Below are 13,418 nucleotides of genomic sequence, written 5' to 3' on the forward strand. Positions count from 1 at the left end.
CTGAAACAAAGATCTTCTCCCAACATAAACCCAGGGGTGACATAGACCAAGAGAGTCAGAACATTAGTGAGGCCGTGGAGAGCTAATACAGCCCTACCAGTGGAAGGATTTCTCACAGTCAAAAAGTGACATGCTCATATCTCAATTACTCAGCTTCAATTTAGAAGGCTTTTGTTGTATGGAAAGTCTTTATTTACTATCATGTTTAAAGTTTATGATGATCTAACCTAATGTCAGGAGTACCAATAAAACATGACAAATGTCAGTTGATTAAGTATCCCTGCTCCCAAAGATGGAAATATTTATAAAGTTATACTAATAATAAAATGAGACTAAGAACCTTAAAAGCTTTCCCATTTTCTCCTTGGCTATTTGTATTTAATGGCATCTAGAATTTTCTCCCACTTAGTGGACACAGACCAATCTCAGACAGCTAAAACCACAGCATCAGGATTCTTTTATTTAATGTAAATTCAGCTTTGGGTTGAGCTCTTCCTTAAAGCTGTGATGTCATGTGGTGACATGACAGTCAAGATGACTGGACTGAAAACTATGGGAAAAAGAAGGATACTTCAGCTTATTTTTTCTTCTTGGTATATTAATATGTGAAGGAACCACAGACAGGAAGGTCTCTTATAGCTAACAACCATATTACAATATTTTATGTATACCCAAACAGAATATGGCAACAATAGCAGTTGATTAGTGAGGCTGAAAGTAATTACAGTTCTCTTATGAAAATGGCTACAAGTTTAAACTGAGTGTATTTTAAAGAAAGAATGTAAATGAATAGAAAATTAAATGGAGTCAGAGCAGAATAATTAAAATCATATTCTTTAACATCTTATTATCAGAACTCTGCTGTATTAGTTAATCAGAGGCCTATCAGCAATTGGGGCAGTAACTCAGTACTGTAATTGTATAAATAGCATTTAAACAAGGCTAAGAATCAAGGTTTTCTACCAGATTCAGATATAGTTTGCAGTAATATTACTTAGCATGTGAGGTTCTAAAGATCTTAACAATACATAACCTAACAGTTAAACATTTTGAGATTTTAATTTGTATGTGGATCCTATGTGTGCAATATTTTGAGAATGCATAGTTTTCACACAGGGAATGTCTTAGATTCACTAAAAGAAGAGTCATTGTTTTAAATATCAATACATAGTAGACACAAGCTTTTGTGCTCCAAGAATCTGAATTATTGGGCTACTAAAAATAGCCAGGATTTTGAAAAACATTGCAGTTAATACGGTCCAGTTGAGACACACAAAAATGGTTTTATTCCATCCACTTAGAAACACAGACAGTATTTACTGTATCTAAAAATATTAACACTAGAGTTATGCAAAGGCTTCCATTTTCTTTGCAACTGCTTATTTTGGGTGAGTAAAGTCTAAGTCAAAGAATTAGGCAAAAACTGTCACCATTTTTTAAATAAGAAATTCAACATGAAAAGATTAACTGGTTAAAGGAAACTTGACCAGGAGATGATCATTGTGCTATGGAACAGTCCACTGTAAGAAAATTATTTTTTTTCAATTTAAGAAATCATTATATAAAACATTCAAATTCCAGATAAAGGAGAGAGAAAGCATTCAGGTGTCTCAGTATGACTACTCACTATTACTCCTGATGTCCTGAGTTGTGCTAAAATGGAGAGAAACCTTAGCACTTTTTAGGCGTATCTGACCCCAACGTGTTACTGCCTGCAGCTCTACATTGTAGTTGCTGTTGGGTTGGAGCCCCTCCAGGACCACATAATTTTGGGCCTATAACAGAATAAATATACAAAGCAGTTATAATATTGCTGAAACACAGGCCTTTATTAAAAGCAGGCCTGTTATCTTAGGCACACTACTTTTCTGAAGTTAGAAAACTCATATATAAATTTCCGAGCAAAATTTCCTTTCTGTAAAAGAATTCTTTAATTGGACTCCATTTTTCTGTGTCATTTAAAAACTACTAACCTATTTGATGTCTGCATAATTTTGGCAGTTTCTTGGCAATTCCAAACCTATTGTTTAGGCAAAACCCAAGGGGTTTTCTTCTATATAACAAGGTTTTTCTCTTATGCTAAAATCATTTTAGCAAAAGGAATTTAAGCACTTTATTCCCCAATTTCTGTGTTAGTAAAGCAATTGAAATTCTTTTTCTAGAGACAGCCAGTCTGAAGATAGTCAAAGTCCAACATTTCATACATTTTCAATATATTCTATTGGTTGCAACTCTTAAAAATAAAAATTTAAAAAACAAGCACTGACCAAAAATACCCTCTCATTGGAAAGAACACTTTTCCTGTGTAGAATGGAAAATACAATAGAAAAAATACAGTTTCCAGTGTCACAGAAATGTATAAAATGGGGAAACAAGAGATTAGGTTTATCATTCTCCAGTCAAAACCCCATACATTAAGACAAGGCATATGATATTGTAAAGAAGAGTCCAGCCTTCTCAGTATTATATTTTATTTTGCTAGATTTAATTATAAAAAATATCCTTCTAGTCCATATGCCAGGTGGAAGATATTACTCCTTGTTTTCATTAGAATTCCTTGTGCCTTTTGACAGTCCATATACAGTAAAAAAGATAACCACGTACCAAGGTAGCCATCCCATATTTAACACTTGAGATGTTAAAAAAGGGACTGCCAATAAGTATTTAGTATTAATCTTGTTTAGTGCTGACATATTGACTATAACTCTTGATTAACAGTGTCAATATTTGTAGTCAAACTAATTCAGTGTCTACCTGGAATGAATTCACATAGAAATCAGTATGAAATTATTTGAGTTGTGCTACATCTAAAGGCAAAAACTGGACAAAAATAATCTTTAGTGATCTTTAACAATTAAGACTTTTCTACCTTTCCTTTTTGTTTGTTTTTTAAATGTTCGTGGATTTGCCATTCTTTAGCCTAAGAGTGGCTACAATATTCAAATGGCCATTGATTAGCAACAGAATCTGGAGTGTTCTGGCATTGCTGTGCAGTTTCATGACATGCTGCAGAAGAAGAAGTACTAGTCAGGAGTAATACGATAGATATTTTAAGAGCCTGCCTTTTCTATTAAATACACCTATATTCAAGGTGAGAACTTGGTCTCCATTACTGTAATGTTCTAATGGACCTGTTTTAATATTATTTGTATGTAGGAAGATGCTATGGAAAGATATTAAAGACCTAGCTCAATTTTAAAATTTTCTGGGATTTCTGATGTACTGACCAGCTCGTAGAGAGAAAGTTCCCTGTTATCTTTAGGCTGAAGCCTCTTTCCTGAAGGTCTTTCCCAATGTCAAGTTTCTTGAGGAATACAAACTTTTCTTTGTAGCACAGTCCGACCCTACTCATCTCTTGCCACAGTTCTTTTCTTAAAGGACAATAAAGAACCAGCCTTCCTTTCTGTGCAAATCGACTTGCATGATTTCATCACACAGCCTTCACTGCCTTTATTTCTGTCAGGGTTTGCTGACTGAGGGACAGAGGGGGAATTTTGACGCTCTGAGTGTCATTCATCACACTGCAATGGGCAGCTGGAGCCAAAACACAGTGTCAACACAGACATGGGACCAAATCCTTGCTATCAAAAGCACTGAGAATCATGTTTAACTGATTTCTGTTATTTCTATCTAATTATTTCTATTAATTACTTTAAAATAATATGCAATATGCTTAAGAATGTCATAACAAAAATCTTTCTAGCAAAGCAATATTTAATACATTACTCAAGAAACTCATAGGGACTTGCTGCTAAGGAAATATTGCCAGATCTTTGGTACAGCAGTTTATATAAAGATTTGGGAATGTTTTTCCCTCGGACCTATACTGACTATTTAATGATTATTCCATGACTGTGTCACAAGTTTTACTTGTGTAGTGAAAGAACAATGTGATAGACAATGTTAGGTTTTTAAAATAAAATAAATATTGTAAGAAACACTAATTGAATAAGCCTAAATTTAAAGGACTAACAGCATTTAACTTTTCATTCATCTTTCCTGAAAAATCTAATCGCATTTACCTTTATTCTAAGGCAAAAGTTTACTTCTCTCCCTGAGTTCAATGTAAGAAAAGGATTGAGAGGTCAAATATGTCTGTGGGCTTTGTAATATTAAAAATTAGGACCACAACTTTACCAGGGTCTGAAATCATTGGAACTTATCACACATTTTATACTTACACTATATTTTGTGTCAAAAATAAACCATATTTCTGTCCTAGCTACTGATTTCTTTCTTACCCCATCGGTAATCTTCCTTCTCTTTTTTTTTGCTGGAATTACATATTTGCTGTATGTCCAGCTCCAGAAGACTTTGTAGTGGTGCACTGGGATATCAGGCTCTTCTGGAAGATCCCAAGTAATCATTGCATTTACACTCCCATCATTGTTCGCACTGATATTGGCAATCCTGATATTAGATGGAGCTGGTGGAGCAGATGGATCTAGAATTCAGAAAAAAATGAAAATATTCTAAGGGAAAAACTATCTTCAGTGAGGTAAAGATTATCTTCACCTCATGTATTTACGAGGCATTCACAAATTGGATTAGACACTCTAAATACATTGAGGAAAATTCAGGCAAAGACATCCCATAACTGATATGGCTTCTTGAAAATTCTAGAAATTCCAGCTCTACTGAAATAAAAATTACAGGTTAGCACCTAGTTTGTCATTATTCTGTGTTGTTGGTAGTTCACAAACATTATGAAGCTTTACCAAAATGTACCAGACTATCAGTTTTCCTTCTGTCACTCATTACTTTAAATACACAGTCAGTGTAGGATGCACAGGTTCTACAAGTGGCCTTATAGAGTCACCAAAGAACTGTATGGCTGAAACATTGAGTATTTTTTCATTGCCAGGTAATTCTCAGATGATGAAATTATGTTTTGACACATTGACTCCTTCTTCAAAATTCTAATATTGATATCTACCACCATGGGACATAAACACTTCCTTAGAATAAATGTAATTAAAGCATAATGATATATTATGCCATGTAGCAATCTATAGGGGTTTTTTAGAATACCAAAAATCAATTAGCTACCCCTTTGATTTATTTCAGTATTCTGGTTCAATTCCTGGGCAATATCAACTGAGACAGTATTCCTTCAGTTGTCTTTGTGCTGACTCTAGGGTCAAGGACACAGGACAATCAGAGTTTGAATAAGATTCAATATTTAATCTTCTCCAATATTGAATTTAAGGTCCTCACTATATAATATCCTGGTCCCAAGTAATGTGAATCAATGAAGATTTTGCAACAAAGCTTCTGAAAGTTCAGTTTGCTGTCTCCCAACTCCTACTTTTTAATCCCACTTTTTAATTTCTACCCTTTTTTAAATGTCTGTGGCAGCCAAAAATTGATGACAAAACAGGAGGAAAGTGCAAAAACAAAGTTTACATAGAAGTAAGTAGTGAGACTCAAAAAAAACCCCCTTAAAAGTCTATCAGAACAGTAAAGAAAATTCTCAGTAATTAAGACAAGTTATGAACTTACAGCCATCACTTATTTGCCAGAAATAAAACTGGAGATGTGAGGAGGGGACATCAGACATTCATTTACTGTATTGTTCACCTGCATTATTTTATAATGTTAAATGAGCTGTTAAATAAACATTCCAAGCATACTTAATTCATCAGACAATCCCTATGACAAATGGTCTTACTGAAGAATTCCATCATTTAGTTTATTAAAAAAGACATATTCAGAATTAATAAAGACAGCATTTTCCTTTTAAAGAACAGCAGATGTGAAATAATGACTTATTCCTGTTATTGAACAGGACTTTTGCTGAAATAACAATGGATACTCCTGTTTCCTCACACATTCCATTTTAGTTAAATAGTAATGGATGTCCCTGTCTCCTCACACATATAATTCAACCTAACTTTTGGCCATAAAAGTTACAAAGCATACTTAAGAATTCTGGAAATTTAACATAATTTCCAAATAGTAAGAATGTCTCACTTCACACTTGTGTTTTTTAATCCGCTAGCAAGTCAGTTGTTTTCGTTTTTTCTGGCTTTGGATGAGCACTGCTGTTGCACTTATTTCCTTACCTCTGAAGTTGCCAACCACTCCATCTTAAAGTATGCTAAACTATTTATTCCAGAATTAAAAAAAAAAAAAAAGAAAAAAAAAAAAAAAAAAAAAAGGCTAAATGGTTTGTACTATTCTCTCATACATTTTTTCATTTACATCTATTATTTAATAAATAGGTATAAAATATAATTTAGATAAATTAAATATAAACAGAAACATGATTCACACATCTAAGACATTTATTAAGCATTCATCTTCACTGATTTAAAATGTTAAGGGCTTTTTTATGTTATATGACATTATATTAGGGATATAAAACATTTATAATCTGAAGTGCTACATGATCATATTACTGTAGGTGAATTATTCAGGTTATCTCCCAGAAGTGCTATGCATCATGTATTATGTATACAAAACATATGGTATAAAATTAAAGTGTTTCAGAGAATATAGCTTCCCAAATGGTCAGATATAAGCAAAAATAATTCAACCTATAAAACATATTTGTCTTCATTGTCTGTCTACAAGAAATAGAGTCACTAAAAAATTATATAAAAGTTAAATAGCTCTTTTGGACAAAGCGTATTGCATGATTAAAAACATTTTGAAGTTCTCTTCACCAATTTTTGTAGGTTTAAAAGAAAATGACCAGATTTAGATTCTTTCTTTTCAAGATGTCTGTATGTCCATTCCAGCAAAAGAAAGCAGTAAGAAAGAACTATGTGTGTACTGAAACCAATAGATAATTTCTTCTAAATTCTACAGCACCAGTGTATCACCTTGTACTTTTTATAACTGCAGAGTTTATTAAAAACATTACTTTATCTGTAGCATTTCTTCGGTGCTCACTAGACACAGCCCAGTCAGCAGACAAAATGCTGATCCACGTTTGAAAGAAAATCTATTAGTGTTTATACTTTGCTGTGTGAGAATGCAAACGTTGCCTTAAAAATCATTGGATAATTACAGTCAAGGATAGAAGGAATGTCTTCTTAGAGTGAATATACATGTGAAATAATACACCAATGGCAGATATTTTCCTGAGTACCCTTCTTCAAAGACTCCTTTGCAAGCCTCTCAAATGTCATCCACAAAAATGCCTTTGAACAAGAACAGTGGTGGTGGTAGAAGACAGAAAGGAGGAGATCTGCAGCTAACAGACATGAAAAGGTGAGACATTGAAAGTAACATTTTCATGAGAAAATCATACATCAGAGCTTTATTAAACTAGTAAACAGATTAAGAAAATAACAAAGCTATAAAGATATAAAATATCAAAGATAAACAAAATTTATTAGAGTTTTGCATTTAATCAACTGGGAAAAAAAACCCTGTCTGTTTGTATGGATGCACTGGTAAAACATGGATTTGGGGTGTATTACCTGAAACATTAAGACACTCAGTGAGCATTTTATATCAGATGAGGATCCATTCTATATTAAATATTTCAATACCACTATATAATTTATTCATCTGTTTTGATATATTTCTGTGACATTCATCACTATTACAAGTGACAGAATGATCATTTGGTAAGTTAAGAATCAAAGAATATTAATTGTTTCTTCATTTGAGAGGATTTAGTTTCACCAGCAAAGCAGACAAGTGAGAACGAATAGCAGGGCAAGATAATGTGATCCCTGTTAACAGGAAGAAAAACCAAACAGCCCAATACCCATCTTCAAAGAAAACACTCAAAAAAACATCTACACCCCCTAGGCCTCCCAAAAAAACCCAATAACCCAGAAAAACAAAAAAGCTGCGACATGTTTACGAGCATGCTCCTCTATAATGCATGCCAGCCAGTTACCATATAACAGATCAGTTGCTTTTTTCTGCATTATTGAATGGAAAAAACTTGCTTCTACAAGGTGGTCTGTTATGCTTATGTCCATGTCGATATTAAAAGCACTATACAACTCATGCTAAAATACTTAAAGGTCTGGTACTGAATCATAAAGCTGACTACATAAGGTGTTTGTTAACCTAACTATAAAGCTAAAGTGACGTTCTGCTGACTGTAAAGCTAATAGCCATTCTACTGTTAGTCTTCATATACCTGTGATCCCTTTGACTGACTGCCCACATGCATAATTCAGATACACAGATGTAAAATTACTGCAATGGAACCTGCTGCCAGTTTTTCAAATGCAAAGTACTGAAACTTTATATACATGAATTTATCTGAGTGTAAATCAAATTCTGTGGTTTGCAGAAAGAGCGATGCTAGTTGCAGCTTTTCCTTTGCAGTTTATATGACAACGCAAATAAAATACAAGTAATTTCTATATATCCTAGAATTTGGCACAGACAGCTGTCCTCAACTCCAAAAAATTCTGGTCTCAGCAGCCTGACAAGTAAATCGCTTCTCACTGCTAGAAATGATAGCTTCATTAGGTCAAGGCTGAAGCTGCTGTTCCAGCACATGGGGTAAGTACTCCATTTGTCTGGATTGTGTTTGGCTTGAGTATACCCAAAGGACTTAAATTCCTGTCTTGCTGGCTACTCAGCCATCACAAGCAAAATTCTGTCTCCAGTTCCCAAAAGGGAGGAATTCTTGTTGCAAAGAAAGAAAGAAAGAAAACCCTCACATGATCACCATTACAAAATGAACATCTTCCCACACTCATATTTGTGAACATAGTAATAGTTTACATTTTCCAAAATTCTTTAAATCAATAGTATCTGGAAACACTTTTGCAAAACCTTAAAAAACAGAACGGGCTAGCTATACGCATGAATCACATCATACACTGCTACAGTGCATCCACTTTGTCTTTACATGTGGCAACTTTAGTGAAAACAGTAAGTGATTTGGAATAGGTGTCTGATAGGGGAATAATGGCATTGGAATCAGAATTCTCATTCTGAGCAGTAGAAGTGAGAGCAAGTGTGACAATAATTTAAACTGGTTTTTATGGAGCATTATTCACGACTTAAAATAGATCTCTCGTTGCTATCTTTCAAACACGAGACCTTCCAACTCTAAAAATCTGCTGAAGCTGCTCTACAGACAAGTTTCCGACCATTAAACAGTTCCACGGCGTAAGCAGGAGAACTGGCTCTGCCCGATGGAAATGGCACACATAAACCAGCTGTGCAGCAGCATAAAAAAATCATTGGTCTCAAAGGAGCAACAGAAAGAATTTTATTGCCATGAGTGGGTGTCTGTTCTGGTTTTTCTAACACTCAGTAATGTATGCATGAAATCACATCCAGCATGGTACTTATGTGCTGTGAAAACAATGTTGTCTGCTTCCTTTTGCTGGACAATCTATCCAGTGTATGCTGGCAACTGCCTTCATGGTGAAGATAAAAGCCTTTAGCAGAGGTGGAAGGGTCAGATGGTTTGGGCTCATTGTGTTGGTCTTCTTGTCTCTGGAAATGGCACAGTACCTACCTATAGACCAGTGAGATAATATATGACATAGAAATGCCTAACACCTAGTCCTAGAGTTAACTGAAGTCTCTGTTACTGAGAGTTCATTCCCATCACGAATTATAAAAAGCTAGGAAAAAAATAGCCTAAGAACTCTGAACCAAACGCAACAAATTGAAAATTGTATTACTAGTGCCAAGCAGCTTCTGACCAGTTAGTTTAAGCTATCCAATGCCTGCTTACTGGAAGAAAAACACGGGTAGTTTTGATCCAAGGAGACTAATTTATGGATTGTAGGAACAGTTCTCTCCTGCTTCCAGAAGAAAGGAAACAGCTTGGAGAGAGCCAGTCTAAATATGAATGGAAGGATATTTGTATCTTCATGGACCAAAAATGTTGTGTCAGGTATTCAATTATCTTTATTTAGTGCTGTTGCAAAATGTTGACACTCTATTAAAGATAAAAGAAAGCACACAAAATTTAAAAACCCTGAAAAGAGAAGTGGAAATCACTGCCAAAATAGCAGAAAATTTTGATCAATTTTAGCTGTATCAATGTCCATGTGTACAGTCCCACTTATATGAAAGAATCCACTTTCTAGGTGCAGTATTCACTTAATTTTCCAGCCACTCCGCCACAAACAAATAGTCCAACCTGTGTTTCTTGTAATTTTGGAATCACATTTTGGCAAAACAAAGCATTGCTTTTTTCCCCGTGAAGGGTCATGCCAGCCAAGTACATGCAAACCCTTAGTTTCCTTCACAAAAAATAAATAAACAGCATTAAAAAAGGAGCTCTGCCTAAGCTTTGAATATTTCAAAAATTCTCAGCAGTGTCACTTTATTTACCATTTACAAATTAATGCCAACAAATTAGTGTTCATCCTAGATGAACACGAGGCAGTGTAGAACAGCTAATAAACCTTCATCTCAAATGTTTACAGCATAAGAGCATCCAAAGCTGCAGTAGATCAGATCTCAAAACACAACTAGATGAAGAATGAAGAGTTCAAATGCTTGATGAAATACTCTTGTTTTCTTGGTTTTGTCCTTCTCATGACTGAGAAATTAAATTAATTTGGAAAATGAAGAACTTTATTTAGTGATAAAAAAGTTAATGGAAATTACCTCAGAAGACTTAACATTATTTAGAATAAAACAAAACCTTATTTTGCTGTGTCTACTTAGAGTGAATGTTTTATGCATTTTCAAAAACACAAAAACAGTATCAAATAGTATTGTGGTAACCAGACAAAAATTCTCTCTCTGACTAATTACAGCACGTTTTTGAATATTCCTCTTAACATCTTAAAATATTTAGTGAGAGAGACTTTCTGGTGCCATACATCTTCCTAGGTTCAGATTAAATATCACATTTGTCCTCCTTTAAAGGAAAAAACAAACTCATTTAATTTTCTATTCATTATTACTTATGAGCAATTGGTAAAAGTTCAGTATCTTGCGTGAGAAACTGTCTTTGGAATTACTGTCATGTTTCCTGATCAAAGGGTCTATTTTTGAAGAAACCTTCTGCTCAGTCTGACCAAGATAATAATCTTCTCTTGGTCTTGGCACAACAGGGTGAAGTGAAACACTGATGTGAATTTCTGTCCATACTTCATACAAACATAGCACAAAGAGGCAGCAAACTTCCAAAGGTGATGTGCCAAAATCCACTTTTCTTTTCCAAACTGGAGGTTAAAAGTGCCTGTAGGAGCTCAGCAGGGGCCAGTAGATGCTGGCACATCTGAGCAGCAGTTTCTTGCCGCTCTACCAGGCAGGAGCTGTCATCTCCCACTGAGCTCCGAAGAAGTAATTAAATGTTAGTGTGACACTGTAACTGTTACCACTCTGACTGCCTACCTGGGGACATCGAGGCTCAGAGATACCAAGTGAGGCATCCCAGTATCATTCCCAGCAGTCAGCACCTAGCAGCATCTTCATGTGAGTCACCTAGAGTGACTACACATTTCATCTGGCAGCTCGACATCTTTATAACAACCACTGACAGTTCCACAGCCCCTAGAACGGCCAAATGAGCTGCCAGCATAGGCTGATTTGGGCTATGAAGCTGATAGCTAACTGAACTCCCTGCTGCTTGTCTGTCAATTCACAATCCTCTGCCAAGGGCTAGAGTTCAGATTTGAAAAGTTATTTTGAGAGTTACAGAAGCCTTTTGAAGAATGCTGACTACATACTTGCTGTCATTATCAAAAATTTGGTTTATTAGGTAAGGGTATGCAGAGGTACTACAGACTCCCACGGCCCTTGTCACAAAGTGGTCTCCACCTCCACTAGACAGCCTTGCTCCTTGAGCAGTTCTCAAGGAGAGCAAGTGCTTCAGGGGTAGCTGCAGAGACCACAACAGGACTGGTATTCATGTAATGATTTCAAAACCTCAAGTTCCTGAAACACAAATTACTGCCAGCTGGGAGGCTGTTCCGAAGAAATACCCCTAAGTGCTTATCTTGCTCTTACACCATTATCCAGAAACCCATCTCAGGCTGGGGTCGGATTCTGGGCTAAAGAGACCTTCAGGATGACTTACCATGGGCATTTTATTCATTACCAAGGATGGCATTTTGAGCATGGCTAGCACACTCAGTAGGGGGCCAATTTGCTTGAAAGAAATACAAATCCTGCCTGAAAATGTCATGTTCAAGCCAAAACCTCAGTGCTACCATGATATACCTTTCTGTAATTGCAGTAATAGCTGTTTTAAACAGGACAGTTGGAAAATATTTACAAACTCGGTAAAATGACTGTCAATTATCTCAATTTAAAAGGTAGTGCCAGAGTCAGCAACAAACTGCTGCATCTGCTGAAGTGCTGTTCAAGAAGTAAAGAGAAAGGTACTGCTGCTGAAGAGTTCTTACAATAAACTCAACATAGTTTGAAGGAACTGTATTATATGTTTCTGAAATGTTATGCTACCTTAAGCATCATAAGTTCTTAAAACAGTACTTCTTCTATACATGAAAGGGTTTGTGGTCACAGAATAACAGGACAGTTATGCCAGCCAACCTTCCTACCATGAATATGGCTAAGGCACCAAAAAAGTTATTAAAGCTAACATACAGTTATTCAGTAAGTGATTAAACCTTCCATATCAGCAAAAGTATTTGCATGTCTCTATAAATGCACCTCCAAAAAGATTTTTTTTCTAGGACTGACTATGGCCAAACAGTAAGCTAAAAGCCAGCACAGGAACCCAAAGATGGCAACTGCTTGTACTGCAAGATAATTTTGTCTGCAGAAAGAGGAGGAAATACATTCCTCAAAGTATGCAAAGTTACATCAGTGTAAAGATTCTGTCACCACTAAAATAACAAGTCCTTCTCTTAGAAACTGCTTCTATTAGTAGAGTGAAGAGTCCTGGATCTCATTCTTTGGCACTAAAGTTGACTAGCGGGGTCTGGACAGTGCCCGCATTATTGATTGCCTTTAAGAAAGGGTGACCACATCCAGATCATCTGTCTAATGGGAATAGTTTCTGGCCTGTGCTAAACCCCTATGCTATGCCTAAGAATCATCTGGGAAAATTCTTTTTCATGTTGGTCAAAAGCATACCAGGGAGAATGCCAGGAGCTTCACAGGATGGGAGAACAGTTTCTATCTCCTCCATCCCTCATGTACCATTTATCGGTACAGAAATAATTTTCAAAGTTATTTTATTACCCAAATGGTTGCAAAATTAGAACTATCAACAAAAATTCCTACAATACTTTGTGGATCATCAGGCATGTCTTTCTAATGAACAGAAATACGCTGCTTTGCATTTATGTTCTTTTTTATTCCTAAGCACTTACAATTAGTGCTAGCAAGGGGAAAGTTATTTTAAGAGGGTCCAAAGTTCCATCAAAACAATGCTATAATTATTTAGATAGAGGCAACAAAATATTCCAATGCTCTACTAAACATAATGACAATAACATATTTTTCATAACTAAAAAGAAAAAAATATATAAATCTCTCAGATTAACACACCAAAA

At 35.4% G+C, this 13,418-nt stretch overlaps 1 protein-coding gene across 1 annotated transcript in view; it reads right to left on the reverse strand.

The window, feature by feature from the left end:
* Positions 1-13,418, reverse strand: part of ANOS1 (anosmin 1) — a 133,350-nt gene that overhangs the window by 33,261 nt on the left and 86,671 nt on the right. The window contains exons 7-8 of the mRNA XM_040056345.1: positions 4,242-4,444; positions 1,628-1,775 (exon numbers count right to left, since the gene is read on the reverse strand). Coding sequence (XP_039912279.1) covers positions 1,628-1,775; positions 4,242-4,444 — 351 coding nt within the window. The remainder of the gene's footprint in view (positions 1-1,627; positions 1,776-4,241; positions 4,445-13,418) is intronic.

The sequence above is a fragment of the Hirundo rustica genome, chromosome 2 (assembly GCF_015227805.2).
Source record: "Hirundo rustica isolate bHirRus1 chromosome 2, bHirRus1.pri.v3, whole genome shotgun sequence".
Classification (NCBI taxonomy): domain Eukaryota; kingdom Metazoa; phylum Chordata; class Aves; order Passeriformes; family Hirundinidae; genus Hirundo; species Hirundo rustica.